Raw genomic sequence first — 19,445 nt, forward strand, 5'->3', positions numbered from 1 at the left:
GTCTTGGTATTATTTCTTCCTTAAATGTTTGGCAGAATTCTCCAGGAAAGTCCTGAAAATTTCTTGGTTGGAAGGTTTTCAACTACAAATTCAATTTCTTTAATAGACAGAGGGCTATTATTTGGATTATTTATCTCCTCTTGAGATTTCAGGATTTGTGCTTTTTATGGACTTTGTGCATTTATGCTGGTGAACTTACTGGCATCAAGGTTTTCACAATGGAAATTGTCTTTCGAATTTCTGCAGAATTTGTGGTGCCAACCGTCTTTCTCATTCCTAATATTGGCAATCTCTGTCTTTTACCCCGTTTTCCCCCTGATTAGTTAGGTTAAAGGGTTATCCATTTATTGATCTTCTCAAATAACCAGTTTTTTTCTCTACTGCTTTCTTGCATTTTCTATTTCACTGGTTTTCAATCTGATCTTTATTATTTATCTTCTCTGCTTAGTTTGGGTTTCATCTGCTCTCTTTCCTCATTTCTAAACTCTTTTAGAAACTCTTTAGCTTAGGACGTTAATTTGAGATCTTCTTGTCTAATGTAGGCATATGGTGTTTCACGGAGGCACTACAGAAAGTTCATGGAAAATGTAATTAAAAGATAACGATAAAAAAACACAAACTTTGTTTCTCAACATCAGCTCCATCCAGTCCAAGACGCTTTTGCAGGTGATGATATCAGCCACTCACACCATCCCAAAAGAACTGAGGGTCCTGGGAATTTAACATGTTGATGTAGCCTTATTCTTCTTTTTTTTTTTTAAAGATTAATTTGTTTGAGAAACAGAGAGGGAGGGAGGAGGGAGGGGGGTATGAGGAAGAGAGAGAGAGAGAGAGAGAATTGAGAGAATTGATTCTTCCCAAATGGCTACAATGGCTGAGGCTCGGCCAGGCTGAAGCCAGGAGCCTGGAACTCCATCTGAGGCTCCCATGTGGGTGGCAGGAGCCCAAGCACTTGGGCCATCTTCTGCTGCTTTCCCAGGTGCATTAGCAGGGAGCTGGATCAGAAGCGGAGTAGCCAGAACTTGAACGGGCGCCCATACAGGCTGCCGGCACTGCAGGTGCAGGCTTACCCTTCTGTGCCACAGTGCTGACCCTGTTGTGTCCTTAACGTCTAAGACTAGAATATGTTCAACTATGTTATAATGGGTTAGGAAGAGTTCATTTTAGTGCAGAAAACCAAGTCTGAAATCCATGCATAGATTTTTTTCATAGGAGACGTTTTCCCTAAACTTGTTGAAGAACCTATTGTAAATTCACCACAAATTTTGATTTGCCTTTATTTTCATTCAGTTAAGACCATTTACTCATTTCTCTTTTGATTTCTGCCTTGGCCTATATGTGCATATTATATATAATTAGAAAAGATCACACAGCTTTTGTCATAAAAACAAATGCTGAAATTGTTCAGAGACAGAAACATTGATATCTTCCAAACAATAGATATTGGCAAGCCATTTCCAAGGAGAAGCAACACTTAAAGCCTGCAATTCCAAAGGAAGGCATGTTCCCAGGGAAGGCTTCTGTTTCTTATAGAGTACCTGACAAAACAGGGGAGCACAGCCCACCAGGCCCTGGCCAGGCGCTACTTACAAACACGTAAAGTGGGTCATACTCCACGGACACGGCTAAGGCCTCGGGCGGCTTCATGCTCAGGACTGAGGGCGTGCCGGAGGGCGTGGCCGCACTGTCCTTCTTGGGAAGGGCTATGATGGTGGTGGCTTCGTCCTGCACGGGGACCAAGAGCGGCGTGTTGACCCCGGGGCAGGAAGGCAGGGCGGGAGCGGGTCTGGGTGCTGGGGGACCCCTCCTACCTCAGCTCCTTGCTTCAGGGCCCGCGCGAGCTTCTGAGACCTGTAGCTTGTGTAAGACTTGTGGACAGAGAACGGCTGGTAGCCTTTAATTTTGTAGAGTTGAGGAACCTGCGGGCCGAAGAAGATACGGGGTGTCTTTGAAAGCCTGGCTTCTACTTCTCAACCATGGCCTTCTGGGAGCTGTCTGGCGGTAAGAGTGCAGCACGGGCATGTTGGCAGTGGCGCTGGGCAGATCTCAGTGCCAGCCCTGAGCCCTGTTCTGGGGCCGCCCACACATCTGTGTTCATGGCTCCCCTCCCTCACCGGACAGCTTAGCTGGAGAAATACTTTCATTTAAGAAACCAGAAGTGCTCATGGACCTCAAGAAAGGCTGACTCTTGTTCACTTCCCCCTGGGTTTTTCTTGACGAGTCTAAGTGTGTTGCTCAGACAGCTTAATGCGTGTGCAAAATCTGACAGGTGCCCAGAGTAGAGATCCTGGATTCCATAAGCCACAATGGGAAAACGGAGTCGGCTGCACCTCCCACATTCCATAAAATAACAGTGCGCGTGCGCACACACACACACACACACACATGACCACGCAATCCAAGTTCAAGATTGCTCCCTTCGTAGGAAATCCAAGTAATTAATACTATGCAACAAGCCTGACCTGCAAATCGAAGAAGGAGTAACTCTGCTTGATTTGAATATCTGAGGACTTAATTGGGACCGGTCCAAGGCCATCAGGAGCCTACAATGTGCAAGTTGAAAGAAAAATCAAAAGGGGGCAGATGATCAACACGGGGCAAGGGCGGCCAGGCACCTGTTCCCGTTACGTTTTGAAACATTCAGGGAGCAGTTGTCTGCCAGCCGCCCGCAGGTGGCCTGGAGGCAGCCCCGCAGCCACACCCGCATGCCCTTTAGTGCATGTGAGTCTTGTTTTTTATTTTCTATGGCTGCGAACTTGGCAATGTGTCACCCAGAGCGCCCTGCAGGCTCAAAGGACTTGGTCCCCCAGCCGCCAGGGGTCCGCTTGTTAGAAAGAGCTCTCTCCAGGGGCTGCACAAGGTCATGGGCCCCTCCCAGGCAGACAGCAGTCAAGGTGCAAATGCTGGCTCTTCTCACGCTGTGCCAGCCTCACAGCGCCCCTGGGCTCAGCGGAGACCTTCGCCGAGATGGCTGCAACACTGCTTCTCTCTCTTGTCCATCCCACTCCCTCTGCTTGCTTCTAGCACCCTTCCCCAAGATGCTCCCTGCAAGCTAAGCTGCCTCTGACACCCAGGGCACCTGGCATAGGAGGGGCCCTCAATCCACACAGTACCCCACTGAGTGTGTGACATCACCATTCGGTTACTACGGGGCAAGGTCAGTTCTAAGTTCAGCTTCAAAGATGCTGAATGTAGAAGACCGTGCATCTTAGCAGTTATCACAGAAGTCAGCAGCTCCCCCCAACCCTGACCAGTGGGGGTGTCTCAGCGGTGCTAAGTGAAACACCGCGTGAAATGTGTCGGCTTCGCCCTATGCAGAAATACCGAGGCGGCCCCGGCAGCACAGTGGAGAGCTTCGCCCGTCACCCCCGGCTCCCTCCTCATTACCGAGTGTCAGACACTTAATCCTGCTGGGAAACCACAGGCTCACTAGTCCCCAGGGTCGGAATATTCTGGATGTCTTTACATAATTTAATTACTGAGAGCAGAAAACACACGCAATTTCTGAATTTGGGCCCGTGATTTCTGAATGGAGTAAACTGACATGCTTCACAAATACGGTAGGACGTGAACGGCAAGTTTATTCTTTGAAGTTAGCAAACTCGTTTTGCTTGCAGTCATGATTTAAGCTGACTGGGTGCACTGAGTGATACTTTGGTATTACCGCCTTTTTGGCCTTGTGCCTCAGTTTCCCTATCAGTGAAAGAGTAAACCTTCTTACTGGCTTATTGAAGACTAAATGGGATGATGCAAGGCGCTGCCTGCTTTATGGTAAATGCAATGTGAGGGTTCATTATTATTTTTATTAGCATGCGCCCTAAAGCACATAAGGATGAGCTGTTACATGGAGAGAGAGAGAGAGAGAGAGAGAGAGAGAGAGAGAGAGAGAGAGGTGGAACTGTGAACCCGATGGGTCAGGTAGTCAGATTCTGGGGCGCACTCCTTCCCTCATAGGTCCTGAGGAGCTCTGAAGATGGCACGGTGTGAGAAGAGTCTGCATTTGCACCTTGACTGCCATCGGTCACTGGGGTCGGGCTGCCTGGGGGGGCCCGTGACTTTGAGGTCCTGTGCCACCTGGAGAGGGCTGTATCTAACAAGGGGACTCTTCCCGGCTGGGGGCCAGGCAGCAGAAGGCCCAGCGGAGCAGCGCCTGTTTGCTGCCTGCCAGCGGCCAGCCCAGCCCTCTGGGTTCACCTCTTTGCCCTTCTGTTCTCAGGCACAGCTGCAGAGTGAGGGATGGGGCTCAGCACTCGGGCTGGCCCAGGCTGGAAAGGGCCCAGCCCAGGCTGCCAGGGAGTCCCACACAGGTGTGCAGCAGGTGCAAGGCAGGTGGAAGAGATGAGCTCTGGCTTCCCACCCTCATAATTCCCTCGGCCCAGGACTCTCCTGGGAGTCTCTAGGAGGAGGTGGGGACACTGAGTAATACTTCCAACAGCCCCATGCTGGCGCCCAGCCCCGCCCCACAGCCTGGCGGCACCCACCAACTCATTGGAGTCCTGAGCAGGGCTGTAGGCCGGGAAGGCGAAGGGCAGCACCTGGTGTGGCGACACCGAGAACCGGCTGCAGTAATCGTCCTGGCCCAACCCGGGCAGGGACTTGGGGGGAGTCCTGTCTTTGGGAGAAAAACGAAACAGTATTTTAGGAGGCTTGTCAGGGATTTTTATGTAAAAATGCCATCTTTAGTTGCAGGTCTGCCTCATGTCAAGTCAAAAACAATATTCATCTTCACACACACACTGGAGCTTCAAAAGGTTCACGGGAAAATCACATTAAAAATAAGTTTATTGGGGCCGGCGCTGTGGCACAGTGGGTTGAAACCCCAGCCTGCAGCGTCAGCATCCTATACGGGCGCTGGTTCATGTCCTAGCTGCTCCACTTCCAACCCAGTTGCTTGCTAATGAGCCTGGGAAAGCAGTAGAGGATGGCCCAAGTGCTTGGGCTCCTGCACCCACATGGCAGATCCGGAGGAAGCACCTGGCTCCTGGCTTTGGATCGGCTCAGGTTTGGCTATTATGGCCATGTGGGGAGTGAGTCAGCAGATGGAAGACCCTTCTCTCTACCTCTCTCTGTAACTCAAATAAATTTAAAAAATTGTTTAAAAAATTAGCTTATTTTGGTGCAAGAAATGTTGAAATCATGCATTTGAGGGGTCTTCAAAAAAAACTCACAATAAACACTTCTGAAGAAGTTATGCCTGGATTTCAATTTTTTGCACCAAAATAAATGTACCTTTCAATTCTATTTTCCATGAGCTCTTTGAAATACCCCATTCCCATATTTAGATATATATCTCTATTTTTTAGTTTCTTACCTCAATCCCTTCTCCAGTTTTTTTCCCCCCAAAGGTTTTCTTTATTTGACAGGCAAAATGACAGAAAGAGAAAGGGAGAGAAAGAGATGTTCTGTTCCCTGGTTCACTCCATAAATGCCCACAACAGTCAGGTGCAGTCCAGCTGACGCCAGGAGGCGGGAGCTCCATCTGGGTCTCCCACATGGGTGGCAGAGACCCAAGCACTCAGATCTTTCTCTGCTGCCTTCCCAGGTGCAATAGCAGGGAGTTGGACCAGAAGCTGAGCAGCTGGGACTCAAACCGGAGCTCCAACGTGGGATCTTGCCACCTCAAGGGGCAATTTAACCTGTTACATCACAATGCTTGCCCCCTTGTCCAGTTTTGAAAATTTTGTTTCCTTTTTGCCTCTGAAAAGTTATAATTCCTAATTCAAACACTGCTGATGAATTCAGCAAAGGCAAAGGTTGACTGAAAGGAGCCAATGAAGATGCTAGAAATGTTCTGGAAAAAACAGGTGGGGGAGGGGCAGAGGGAGTGCGGGTGTTGCTTGGGCAGGTGCTGGCTCAGAGGCTCAGCCAGGGAGGGAGGCTGGGCCCCAGGGGTGAGGCTCGCCTGGGGACCTGCATACACGCCTGCAATGGGAGAGGAGGAAGACACGGCTTTGAGGCTCCTGGAAGCTTCCAAAGGCCCCGGCCAACCTGGGGGACTGGAAGTCTGGGATTTCTTCCAACAGTGAGGTCAGTGCGAGATGAAAAAGTGTCCCCATCCCCCTAGCCAGAACCTGTGACAAGGACTTGGCAGGTGTGGCTAGGTCATGGGGAGATGGCTCTGGGTTGTCCAGGTGGGCCCAGTGGGGTCACAGGGTCCCCATAAGAGACGGAGAGGGGGGACTTGGAGTCAGGAGGGAGATGTGTCTGGGGGCTTGAACCTCGGGATTGCAGTGATGTGAGGGAGGGGCCACCAGCCAAGGAGCACCGGCTGCCTCTGTCCCCCAGCTGCCCGCACCCAGGCAGAGGTCAAGACCTTTGACCTGTAACTGTGAGACAGACATTAGTGTTGGTTTAGGCCATGACCAAGTGTGATCGGGTCCTGCAGTACCAGGAAGCTGAGGCATGCGATCTGTGAGGATGTTTTACTTCTCCCCTGCTAACTTCCTTATAAAAGACCCCCGTGTCAGGGTCAGGGCTGGTCCCAACCCCGCTGCCCTTCCCAGCCGGCTGTTACCTTTGTCTAGGGAAGCTTTTTTATCGCTGAGTTTTCTTATGATGCTCTCCTTGTCCATTTCACGAACAGCGGTCAGCATGCAAAGCAGTCGTCGCTGAACCATGACCTGCGGGTGCACGGGAGAAGGACTTCCGGTCATGGGCTGGTATAGGCTTAGTTGGGCCATCCCTCTTATTCTGTCCCCACCCTTTGGCCCCTACAAAGGGTTGAGACCACCGCTCTAAGAATTCACAAGGCGGCTGGCATGCTGCCTGAGAGCCAGCCTCAGAATAATAATAATAATAATAATGATGAGACCAGGTTGTCATCTGGCCTTGTCCCCACCCAACTATGAACCCTGCTTTTCTCCTATTTCTGGAACAGAGCAATCTGTTCTACGCGTGTTCTTCTGGATCTCTGAGGAGCAGTCCTGTTACCGCTGTGCCATTTCAGGGGCTGAAGGACAAGCAACAAGGGCTGTGGACCACGGGCAGTGCCAATGCACACCATTGAGCTTGGCGCTCATGGCGACAGGACCCCAGGTGAGTGCCACGGGTACACAGGGCTGCGGCTGAGGGCCTCATTCGCTATGGGAGTCACATCCTTCTCCACGGAACAATGGGTAGGGGCTTAAAAAAAGACTTCACGGCAAAATGGAATTCAAACGTTTATTTTGGTGTGCGAACCTTTGGAAATCCACGCCTCGTTGGTGTTTCATAGCGTGCATGTTCCACGCCCTCGGTGAAGACCCCGTTTGCACTATGAAGTGGCTCCCCTGGGCTCAGTGCTGGGCGGGACGCTGCACACACAGAGTGCGGAGCAGACACGCACCCTGCCCGCAGCAAGCACCCAAACGAGTAAACAAGGCAGACTGTGTGAAGAAACAAGGGCAGAATAAAGGCACGGGGGCAGGGCGGAATGGGCTAGAACTGCCCACCTCTGCAAGGAGGAAGAGCGAAGGCTCTGAGTGGTGAGCTCCGACCTGGACACCGAGTGGTGAGGCGCCAGGTCGATGATGGAAAGGTCTTGGGTGGAGACTTTCAAAGACCCTGGGGCAGGAGTGAAGGGGGTGTGCTCACGGCAAAGAGGAAGGCAGCGCCCTAGCAGCAGATCTGTGCCTTTTGCCATCAAAAACCTTTGGAAGGTTCCAGACTTCAAAAAAGTGTGTGGAAAGTGGGAGTCAAGCTAAGCTTATTTGGTTGCAAAAAAATGCTTGAAATCTACGTGTGCTTCCCCCCCCCCCCCCCATAATACATACACATTTTTCATGCGATTTTGAAGACCCCTTGTGGGCATGGATTTCAACCATTTTTTGGCCAAACAAAATAAACATCTTTAATTCTCTCTCCCAGGACATTGTTGAAGTCCCCTCGTGTGGACACACAGGACGGACAGCCCTTGCCGTGGCATATGAGGAAGGGGCGGGGCCGTTGCTCAGAACCACGCCCATAATTGCTGACAACGCTTGCTCCTGGCTGCAGGGTTCGCCTGCCCATGACTGCACGTTGTCAACAGCTGTGCCTTCCTCCCTTGGAACGCAGCTTTGTGCCACCTCCTTCACCTCGTTCACCCCTACCCTGAGCATCTTGGGGCTGCCCCGCCCTGCCCATCACCAGACCATGGGGGCAGAACCTCAGGAGGGGCACTGGGGGGTGGTGAGAAGGAAGCCCCCAGGTGCAGTGGCCTTGGATGGTGCAGGCTGGGAGGGCTGCTTGAGGCGTAACCTGGACCCCACACCTCTGCTCACTCGCTCGCTCTTCACAACAGCCCTAGCCGACAGCTCTTATCGGTCCCTCTCAGTGCCAGACAGCCAACTACAGCACGGGGGCTACGTCACTGCCCAAGAGCGGAAGGGTCGTAAGAAGCCTTCTCAGCGCAGAGGGCAGCATCTGGGGAGCCACACTCGGGCAGAGACGAGAGATCGGCAGGCGGCATGGGGCGACAAGGGCTTCGAGGAGACCCCCGGAGCACTACAGCCGACAGGGATGGTTTCCTGGGGGAATGGGAGCCTTGAGCCAGTGCACGGGACAGGTGTGGACCCAGGGAGCAGAAATGGTGGGAGGGCAGCAGTTGGAGGGCGAGGAGCAGGAACACAGGGTCATGGTAGGAAGCGAGTATGACATGTTTAGGAGACGACAAGGGTTGGGACAACCTCCAGGACAGTGGGCAGCTGGGGAGGCAGGGCCGAAGCTGGTCCAGGGGGTCACCGTGCCCTTTACTGGCACATGAGGCCCAGGAGTCTTCATCGGATCCTGCGGTCACCAGGCCTGGGATGGTATGGGCGGGAGAGCAGGGGGGCAGCGCCTCCAAGAATGGAGCCACGAGCCCCCAGGAAGCCTCAGCATCTGTCTCTGGCAAGAACTGAGCAAAATCCCCTGGCCTGGGAGGGAGCCTGTGACCCAGCAATCCCGCTCCTCGGTACACACTCCCAAGGGAATTGCAAACTTGGGTACCAGCACTCACAGCCAAAAGATGCAAGTGGATGCAAGTGATGTGTAGATAAAGCCAACGTAACACATCCAACAACGGAATCTCAGCCGGCCATCAGAGGGAACAGGGGATGGATGCAGGCTGCCATGCGGATGGACCGGGAGAATTTGTGACGTGAAAGAAGCTGGGTGTTGCATGATTGCATTTTATATGAAATACCCAGAATAGGCAAACCCTCAGACACACCACGTGGAGTGCTGGCTGCCGGGGTCTCGGGGGAGGAGGGAACGAGGAGTGAGCGCTGATGGGAACCGAGTTTCCTCATGAGGGGTCATGGTGGCACCGCTCTGTGAAGACCCTGAAGATGACCGGACTGTGCGTGTCACAAGGGCGTGTCGTGTGAACTGTTTCTCAAGAAAGACGTTGCTTCAAATGCCCTGCTTATCGGATTTGCTTGTGCTGATAGCTAGAGAAATCCAGACTTCGGCCTGCAGCGGAGACTCACCTTGCGTGCTGCCTGCTGAAAGCGTCTCCGTGCCCGGAACCTGTTGGCCCAAGTATTATTAATGAGCGGATCGAAATTGGGATGGAATTCCTTGGCTTTCTGTGGATACAAAACACAGGCACATCACGCACTGACACATTAACCTCTGGCATCACCGTTTAATAAAGGCCCGTTATGCTTTCATCCCTAATGAAGCCAGCATTTATTTGTTCTGCTGTTTAGTGAGCACTTACTAAGCACGTTTAGTGTACCTGGTGTTATAAGGCATGTTTCTTGAGTTGGGGAACGGAAGTGAGAGATGCCAGTGTTGGGGCAGTGCTGTGGCGTAGAAGGTTAAGCCTCTGCCTGCAGTGTCGGAATCCCACAGGCTTTCCCTGCTAATGCACGTGGGAAAGCAGCAGAAGATGGCCCAAGTGCATGAGCCCCTGCACCCACGTGGGAGGCCTGGATGAAGCTCCTGGCTCCTGGCTTTAGCCTGGCCCAGCCCTGGCTGTTGCAGCCATTTGGGGGAGTGAACCAGCGGATGGAATCTCTCTCTACCCCCCCCCCCTTCTCTCTGTATCTCTGTCTTTCAAATAAATGAATGTTTAGGGGAGAGGGGCAGGGGAGTGGGAAGGCTGCCCCAAGGTGCAGGCTCTGTGGGATGTTGGGCATGGGAGGGGCGTGAAGAAGCAGGGGTCAGAAATGAGTCAGGCTCACGGCGGCCCGCGCAGGGGGCCAAGGGGAAGGGAAAAGGAGACCAAGGGAGAGGATGCAGAGGGGGAGAAAGGAGGAGGCAGGGGCCAGCGCTGTGGTGTAGTGAGCTAAGCCTCTGCCTGTGGCACTGGCATCCCATATGGGTGCTCATTGGTGTCCCAGCTGCTCCTCTTCCCATCTAGCTCTCTGCTATGGCCTGGGAGAAGACCAGAGGATGGCCCAAGTGCTTGGGCCCCTGCACTCACGTGGGAGACCTGGAAGAAGCTGCTGGCTCCTGGCTTCAGATGGGCCCATCTGGGGAGTGAACCAGTGTATGGAAGACCGACCTCTCTCTCTCTCTCTCTCTCTCCCTCCCTCTAACTCTACTTCTCAAATAAATCTTAAAAAAAAAAAAAAAAGAAAGGGGGAGCCAGTGAACGAGACATTCTCAATTTCCAGAGGCACACTGTGAGTTTCAAATATACAATAAAAAACAAACCAAACCGTTCTGAAAATGTAAGCATACTGCAAACTATTGGTTATCTCTTGGCAAAAAGATTTCTATAAAAATTTTTAGCATTAGAAAAATAAGCACTGAAAGAGCTGCCAATAACAGGATTCCCAACAAAGCCAAGTCACCCACCTCTTGTAGATTGTGCACCACCCGTCTCGGGCTCACTTCCGTCTTGAGTCGCTGGAATTCCTCGTCCAAAACGGGATCTCCTCTATCTAGCTGAGGTTTCAAATCATCAAAAGCATTAGAGTTGAATACAAAGGCATCGAACTTTCTCTTTAGAACTGGTAGAGAGCCGCGGAGCAGGTGTGCAAGCTGCCGACAGGGTTCCGGCCGTGAGCAGGGCACGTAGGCAGGGCACGTAGGCAGTACAGGTAGCCCAGCAAGCTCAGGTGATGCTCAGCACGCTGCCTGCTTACACACAGGGCCTTGCGTGGCAGCACCGACCCCACGTCCACTTTTTCTAACTAGAGGATGGAGTACATGGAAACCATTTTCAAGGCATTTAAAATCCACAGACAGGATTTTAGGGTGCCAAGAAACTATAGCAGTCTAAAGAGATAGGTTTCATTGGGAAGGAATTTAATGTCCCCCAGGGAAGCTCTGCCCAGGGTTGGTCATCTGAGCGTCAGGTGGTGATTCCTCCCCACCTCCTGGAGAGGCTGTGGGGTCTTTGGGGCCTGGAAGGCAATCTGTCCCTTCCCTGGAGAAAGTGTCCCCAGTGCCCTCCTTCCCCAGCCGATGCCCCCCGGGGTTCCCTTCCCTCTTCCCAGGAGCCACTGAGAAGCTGTTCTGGATTTAACATTATCGGCTGAATCCCTTCTGAAAAAAGCACGTCATTCTCAAGGCTTCGAAAGGTTTGTGCAACAAAAATGGAATTAAAAGATCAGTGTATTCTGCTGCAGACATTTTTGAAACCCAGGTGCAGTTCTTTCATAAAACTGCATCTTCTGTGCACTTCTGGTAGACCCCTGGTCTGCAAGGATTTCCCAATGTGGGGCAGCAAAATAAACTAAGTTCCTCGCATATTCTGAGGGCTATCTTCCCGTAACAGGGACCGGCTCTTTCCCTCTGTCCCCAGCTCCGTCTCTCAGCTTCCGGCCCCGGGCCTCATGCCTCTCGGGTGCTCCTTGCCACTGTGTCACCTGCTCAGACTCAGCCACCGGGGAAGTCCCCTGGACACACAGATGAGGGTCCCTGCAACCTGTGACTGCCCCTGTCACCCAAGTGCTGCTACCACAGCCCCCACGCTCACGTGGACCTGGTCCTGGGCATGTGCACGGCCACTCCATCTTCAGAAAGTTAGGAAATAGCATTCCATGGTGGGATGGACAGAAAGTTCTTGATACTCTGGTCTTTAGGTAACCTGCAAAGAATCTGAGCCCACTAAATCTAAGCAGCAACCTGACACCTGCCTTTTCCTAAAAGCAAAATTACCAACATAATGACCTCACATTCTTTGGTTTGACTTATGGAAGACAAACAAAAAGGAGACCGATTTATTCAAGTTTTTGGTTTGGGCTAGAAGGAAGAAAACTGTATCCCACGTGCGAAACACTCCTCTCTGAGGATTCTGCTTCCATCCAGCGCCCCCTCCGCACACAGCTCCTAATGAAGCCGAGAGACCTGTGGGATGGGCTGAAATGTGTCTGCCCCCAGCCCAGGCATTCAAACGTGGAAGCCCCACACCCCAGTACCTGTCTCGGAGTGGAGACAGGATCTTTACAACGGTGAGCAAGTTAAAAAGACAGTGTTCCAGTGGGTTCTAATCCCATGTGACAGCTGTCCTGAGCCTAACAGGAAATTTGGATTCCGAGACACACACACACACACACACGTAAGAAAGCGGTCATCTGGAAGCCAAGAGTCCAGCCTTGGAAGAAACCAACACTGCCCACCACCTGCTGACCTCTGAAATTGTGAGATTACTAAGTGCGAGCTGTTTAAGCCTCCTGGCCAGGGTGTTTGCTGCAGCAGCCCGTGCTGACTCCAGTGTGATGATTCTGCACGTTGTTGTCCAAACGCCCAAGACGCTGAGTCCTGGCGCTGTCCTAGCTCCTCAGCTCCTACATGTCTCGTGCTTCGGCCTCTACAGACTTGGCCCTGGTGCCCTCTGCCCTAGCCCTGCCCGAAAACATCCATCAGCCCTCAAGCCAGGGCCAGGCCATGGGGTTGCTCAGTGCCACAGTTCCCAGCCCCGAGCCTGCAGGTGCTGCCACGGTGTCCCAGGGCCAGCCCGCCTTCCCCTGCTCGGCTCAGCCCCTTGGAATGTCTCTGACACGGGACTGGGGCTCCCATCTCTCTTCACTTCACATTCAGCAGACAGTGGGGCAGCAGCACAGCCATTCCAGAATCCCAGCGGGAATCTGAGCCACTCCCCGGGCGTGAATGCTCTCTTCCTCTTTACGACTTTCCCCATCACTTCAGGGGCTCCTTGCTGGCTTCTGGGTCCTCAGGATGCCGAGCACAAGTCTCAGCCTTGACTTGTGGGTGGCGACTGCAATTCTCATGGCCGCCTCCCCTCCCAACTTACCTCCAAGCTTTCTCTCTCCTGATCTCGCATTTTGCCTATCTTAAATATTTAGATAAGTAGGTGGCAATTCTTACCTTATATTTGTTGTACGCTCTCTGCCGCTCCTCAGTAAGCTCTTTTCTAAATTTAAAAGACATATGATCTTTCCCAAGGTGCACCTGCCTGGGGAGAAAAAAGAAAAAAGCGACTTGCAGAAGCCATGGGAATACCACCGTTCACTTTGTCTCCACAACCTAAGAGGGACGCTGAGATGAGAAGGGACTTCCAAAAGTTCATGGGAAAATGGAATGAACAGCTACACTTAATTTGCTGCTAAGAGTTTTGAAATTCATGCACTGTTTTTTCCCATAATACTCATTTTCCATCAACTCTTTGAAGACTCTTCCTGTGGGAGGAAACACGATGAGGGAAATTGTGGAGACTTCAGAGAGATACCTAAGACGGGCCATGTGCCCCTCAAGACGAAGCTTAACTTCCAGGGGTACACGTAAAAACATTTTAAAGATTTATTTATTTATTTGAAAGTCAGAGTTACACAGAGAGAGGAGAGGCAGAGACAGAGAGGTCTTCCATCTTCTGGTTCACTCCCCAATTGGCTGCAATGGCCGGAGCTGTGCCTATCTGAAGCCAGGAGCCAGGAGCTTCTTCCGGGTCTCCCCGTGGGTGTAGGGGCCCAAGGACTTGGGGCATCTTCTACTGCTTTCCCAGGCCATAGCAGAGAGCTGGATCAGAAGTGGAGCAGCGGGGACTCAAATTGGCGCCCATATGGGATGTCGCACAGTAGGCAGTGGCTTTTTTCACAGCACCAGCCCCGCCAAAATGTTTACAAACAAAAATATCTGGATGCACAGCACCATCGGACATTAGGGGAAAGCACCAAATAAAACGTCACACCTACTAGGTAGGCTGTGATGATGATGATGATGATGAAGATGATAGTAACAGAGACTAAGAGGCACTGCTGAGGGTGTAGAGAAATGAAAACCCCCACATATGCTACTGCTAGGCAGGTAAAACGGTGCAGCCACCAGGAAAGACAATTTAACGGCTCCTGCAAAAGTCAGAGTTTCCCATGGCCCAGTGATCCCACTTCTATACGTAAACCCGAGAGAACTGAAAAGACAGGGTCCACAAAAACCTGTCTCCACATGTTCACAGCAGCACTGCTCATAGAAGCCAAACAAGTGGATTCTACCCAACGTCCATCAGCTGATGAGTGAATAAACCAAATGTGGTCCATCCACACAGTGGAATATTATTCAGGAACAGAGGACAGCTGGCCCTCGGCACCCACTGGGGACTGGTTCGAGGACCCCCTGATATACCAAAATGCAAGGCCGCTCAAGCGCCCTAGTTGCAGGCAACCCCTGCACGTCTTCCTGCATATGTTCAATCATCTCTACTGGCTTACAAGGCCTCAGCCAACGTACCTGCCACATGAGCAGCCATGAGACTGCACTATTTAGGGCAGAGTTTCAAGAACAAGTCCGGACAGCTTCAGGGCTGATGGACTCTCTTTTTCTCTGAATGTTTTCTGGTTGTATCTGCACCTGAGAAACCCCCGGGTGTGGAGGGCTGACTGTACTAGGATTAGGGTATTCATGGAAAATGGACTCAAAAGGTAAGTTTCTTTTGTTGGAGGATCTTAAGATCTGTGCACAGTTTTTTTGTAAGATGTCCTGTGGAGCTTGCGAAGGCCCCTTGTCCATGCTATGACGTGGGTGCGTGCAAACATGGTAAGGGAAAGAGGTCAGCCACGGAGACCGTGCATACACACTTCCGTTCTTATGACACATCTGGAATAGGCGAATCCATGGTGACAGCAAGGACATGCGTGGTTGCCAGGGCCTCTGGGGAGCAGGGAACAGTGGGTGACTGTGGGTGGGTCTGAGGTTTCTTTGTAATGAGGATGGTGTTCAGGAATTCGGAGGTAGTAAGAGTTGCACACACTGTGAACACACCAAAAACTCTGCACTACACACTTCAAGTTGGGTAAAACAGTGAATTTTAACAGAATCTTAAAAAGAATCTGCTATGAACGTATCCCTCATGGAACCCAGCTCATGTCCCAAGTAAACAGTAGCTGTGACATTAAAAGTGGGCAGTGTGTGTGTCCGGAGAACCACTTTAGATGACAGGAGACTCAAGAGACAGAAAAACCAAGTACAAACTGCAGGATACTTCATCCGACCCTGGTCCCTGGGTCTTAGCAAACCAAAAACCTCAGGGTACAAAAGACATTCTCACACACCTGGGTAAATCTGCGTGTTGACTGGCTCAGTGTGACATCTCATGGCAGTGAGGACGGTAACACCAGACAATGTCCTTGTCCTTAAGAGCCACATGCTTAAGTGCTTGGGGGTGAAGCTTCCTGACATCCCCGGCTTGCCTTCCAGGGGCTCAGGAAGGGTGTACATGCATGTGTGCACACATATGTGTATATCCATGTATACATGGGTGTATGTATTTGTGTATGTATGTTTGCCCGTATGTATATGCGTGTGTTCGTGCAAGCATGTGTATGTGTATGTATGTTTGTTTCCCGAGTAAGCAGAAGCACCTGGGGCCTAGTGTTAAGTGGTGAACCTAGGTCCACCATATAAGGGAGTTATTGCAGGTTTAAAATCTTTCAACATGAAAAGGAAAAGATACTCAGTGAACACCATTACATTCAGAATGGGATTTAGGAGGCGATTCGGAGTACGTTACAAAGAGAATGCAGGAAAGACACCAAGTTAACAGGGGGTCACTGCGGAGTGCTGGCATCGCAGTGCTGTCTGTCCTCCTGCTCTGTGCTTGAAAAGCTATCATCATGGCCGGCGCCGTGGCTCAACAGGCTAATCCTCCACCTTGCGGCGCCGACACATCAGGTTCTAGCCCCGGTCGGGGCACCGGATTCTGTCCCAGTTGCCCCTCTTCCAGGCCAGCTCTCTGCTGTGGCCAGCTGCGGCGGCCATTGGAGGGTGAACCAACGGCAAAAAGGAAGACCTTCCTCTCTGTCTCTCTCACTGTCCACTCTGCCTGTCAAAAAAAAAAAAAAAAAAAAAAAAAAGCTATCTTCTCAGGTTTCCTGCAATGGCAATGGATCGGTTTTTCATGAGGGCAAAGGCAATTCTAGAATCTTCAGTTCCTTGCATGACTTCTCACTTACCAGAGGCCAGACCAGGAACACACAGAGGTGAGCCGACATGGAACTGTTCTGTGCCACAAACACAGCCCGTCTCCCCAGTGGCACAGGGCAGCACGAGGTGGCCCTGCTTGGGAGCCCTCCAAGATGAGGCCGGGCCGTACCCTGGTGTGCCTAGGAAGTGTGGACAGAGGGCACAGAGCAGGCGGCTGCCAGGGACACTCTCCATAAGCATGTTTTGCAGCTCAGCAGGGGGCTGCACACACGTTTACACCTGCTGTGTCCTGGCTAAGAATGAAATTATGCAAAGGGTTCCATGTTGATCCCAGAAGCACGTTTGAGTCTGAACACCTTCGCTGGGAGGCCTCTGGGGCCGACAGAACAGGCCATGGAGGCTCACGGTGGGGTGAGAGGGGCAGGGGTGTGTGAACCTCTCAGATCTGCCCGGCCTCAGGTACATCAGAGGCAAGCAGAATGCGGGGGTCTGGGTTCTGCACTGTCTGGCTGTGCTTAGGAAAGAGTACGGCTCGGTCATATTTGCTTATTCCTATCAGGAACCTCATTCTGAAATAGAAATCCGACTCTCCAAAGGGCCTAAGTTATTACATTGCATTAAGAACAGCCGCCCTGTGTCTCGCTGCTGACCGCTCCAAACTTACCACTTCAGGTGGTTTTCCATCTCTTCGTAAGCGTCCTGTCTCACTTTCTGCTCGAAGAGTGCCTCCTTCATCTGTCTGGTTTTTGAAATATCAGTGCCTTGGTCCAGAACTGAAAGCAAGAGCAAACCGTGATTATACTCGGTAATCCAATCAGAGTCGCCGGCCGAGAGAAAAACACATTCCTCATGGCAGAGCACAACCTCCATCTAAATGAGTTTTGTGCGACGTAAACAGTAACACGACAGCAGTCATCTTTCATGTCCTGCCCGGGGCTGGCCTGAGGTCTGTGGTGGCTCGGTTACCTTCTCTTAATTCTTTGATCTTCAGCTTCCCTGGTTCCTGGTTTAATACAGTTGCCACCGCAAACGGATTTGACAAATCTACTGGAAATCTCAAGTTCTGGTACTCGATTTCCTGGGAGAGAAATGAGCAGGGGGTTTCGTTAGCTTGCTGCTCTGTTGTTCCGTCTGGCACGTGGGGGACACTGCCCGTTTACCTTGATCTTCTGAGGCTGCTTCTTTGCGGGGAGTCGACAAAAATGTCTATGCATGTTGGCTTTTTCTGGAGGAGCGTTCACCTTCTTGGAAAGGGTATTCAATCTTTCAAACTCTTCCAATCTATAGTTTAAAACAGATATTAAATTAGTAGGTAAGCCAATAATTTAAGGTTCCTATTTTTTTTAAGATTTATTTATTTGAAAGACAGAGTTACAGGGAGAAGTAGAGACAGAGAGAGCAAGGTCTTCCATCCGCTGGTTCACTCCTCAAATGGCTGCAACAGCCAGAGCTGGGGCGATCCAAAGCCAGGAGCTTCTTCCGGGTCTCCCACATGGATTCAGGGGTCCAAGCACTTGGGCCATCCTCTACTGCTTTCCCAGGCACATTAGCAGGGAGTTGAGTTGGAAGCGGAGCAGCCTAGACTCAAAGTGGCACCCATATGGGATGCCGGCACTGTAGGTTGAGCTTTAACCTGCCGTGCCACAGTGCCGGCCCCAAGATTCCTATTTTTATGTTCTTTCTGATCATCTCCTGATTTTCAGTACGTTTTTATATCTACACTGAAAATAAATCTGTGTGTCATAACAGTATCTACTAAAATAAATACAGCATCATATTTTATAGTATATTCAAGTATAGTCATATATATACACACACACACACATATATATACAGAGAGAGAGAGAGAGACCAATAGTTGTTCTTCCTTGCATTCTTAAAGAACATAATGAGTGATACTCTGAAAAATTCTAGACCAGGAAAGCATTGCTAGCTCGTTGGTTTTCAATGGCTAAATTTACTACATTTAACAAACGTAAATGATGTTCTTTCTAGTTAAAGAGTGATTGAGGGCAGTAGGCTAAGCCACACCTGCAATGCTGGCACCCCATTTCAGAGCACCAGCTCTGCTTCAGATCCCTCTCCCTGCTAATGCACCTGGGAAAGAAGAGGGCTCAACTGCTTGGATCCCTTGTTACCCATGTGGGAGAGCTGTATGTGGTTCTTGGTTCCTGGCTTTGGTCTGGCCCAGCCCCAACCATTGCAGCCATTTGGGGAGTGAACCAGCAGATGGAAGATCTCTTTCTTTCTTGCTCCCTAGTTCTGCCTTCAAATAAATAAATCTTTAAAAAAAATGATTATGCCAACTGCTTGTAGCAAGCTCTTTCAAAAACAAATCTACACCAGGGTCTGGAATATTCTCTGTAACTGAAAACTGCCTCTGGCCATGGGGAGGTAGAGACCATGCAGCTAAAAGCTGGCGGAAGCTTTCCAGGTTATCTGATTGAGATGTAGTACGGCTGTGGCATATTCAGCAACGCTACCTATGAAGCACTGCATTAAGAAACAGTGAGGGCACGCTTGTTCTACATGGTGCTCCCTTGTTTTCTAGGATGTTTCAGGAAAAACGTAAGAATACAGTAATATCTTTGCTGTGTGACAGTCAACATGCATTAGCTGAGCACCTGCTGGACGGGCCAGATGCGTGACCTGGAACATGTGCTAGCAATCGCAAAGTTAACAAGGTTAACAGCCAGCTCTGCATGAGCACCCATAGAGGCCCATGGCATGGTACAACCTGGCCTCTGGTGAGACACACTGGCTGACTGCTCTCATGTGCAAGACCTACCCTCTAATTTTTTTTTTTAATTTGAATAGCAGAGTGGAGATAGATAGACACACACACAGAGAGATTTTGGGAGATCTTCTGTCTGCTGGTTCACTCCCCTGGCTCTCAAGGTTGAGCCAGGCTGAAGCCAGGAGCGCTATCCTCGTCTCTCATGTTGGGGGGCAGGGACTCAAGTACTTGAGCCATCATCTGCTGCTTTCCAGGCGCATTAGCAGTGAGCTGGACTAGAAGCAGAGTAGCAGGACTTGAACCGGCACTCTGATGTCGGGTGCCAGCATCCCAAGTGGTGGCTTAACCTGCTGTGCCACAATGTCCACCCCCACCATCCACTTCTTATAAGAGTCTTTGTACCCTTGCTGTAAATATTAGAGAACAAAAAATTCTC

The 19,445-nt window shown here is 50.9% G+C and overlaps 1 protein-coding gene across 1 annotated transcript in view; it reads right to left on the reverse strand.

Moving 5' to 3' along the window:
* Positions 1-19,445, reverse strand: part of CFAP221 (cilia and flagella associated protein 221) — an 81,850-nt gene that overhangs the window by 12,688 nt on the left and 49,717 nt on the right. Inside the window, exons 8-18 of the mRNA XM_062199161.1 lie at positions 17,433-17,553; positions 17,239-17,350; positions 16,937-17,045; positions 13,225-13,312; positions 10,747-10,836; positions 9,429-9,527; positions 6,477-6,620; positions 4,482-4,574; positions 2,463-2,543; positions 1,812-1,919; positions 1,591-1,725 (exon numbers count right to left, since the gene is read on the reverse strand). Of these exons, the coding sequence (XP_062055145.1) occupies positions 1,591-1,725; positions 1,812-1,919; positions 2,463-2,543; positions 4,482-4,574; positions 6,477-6,620; positions 9,429-9,527; positions 10,747-10,836; positions 13,225-13,312; positions 16,937-17,045; positions 17,239-17,350; positions 17,433-17,553 (1,180 nt within the window). The remainder of the gene's footprint in view (positions 1-1,590; positions 1,726-1,811; positions 1,920-2,462; positions 2,544-4,481; positions 4,575-6,476; positions 6,621-9,428; positions 9,528-10,746; positions 10,837-13,224; positions 13,313-16,936; positions 17,046-17,238; positions 17,351-17,432; positions 17,554-19,445) is intronic.

Source organism: Lepus europaeus, chromosome 1 (assembly GCF_033115175.1).
Source record: "Lepus europaeus isolate LE1 chromosome 1, mLepTim1.pri, whole genome shotgun sequence".
NCBI lineage: Eukaryota > Metazoa > Chordata > Mammalia > Lagomorpha > Leporidae > Lepus > Lepus europaeus.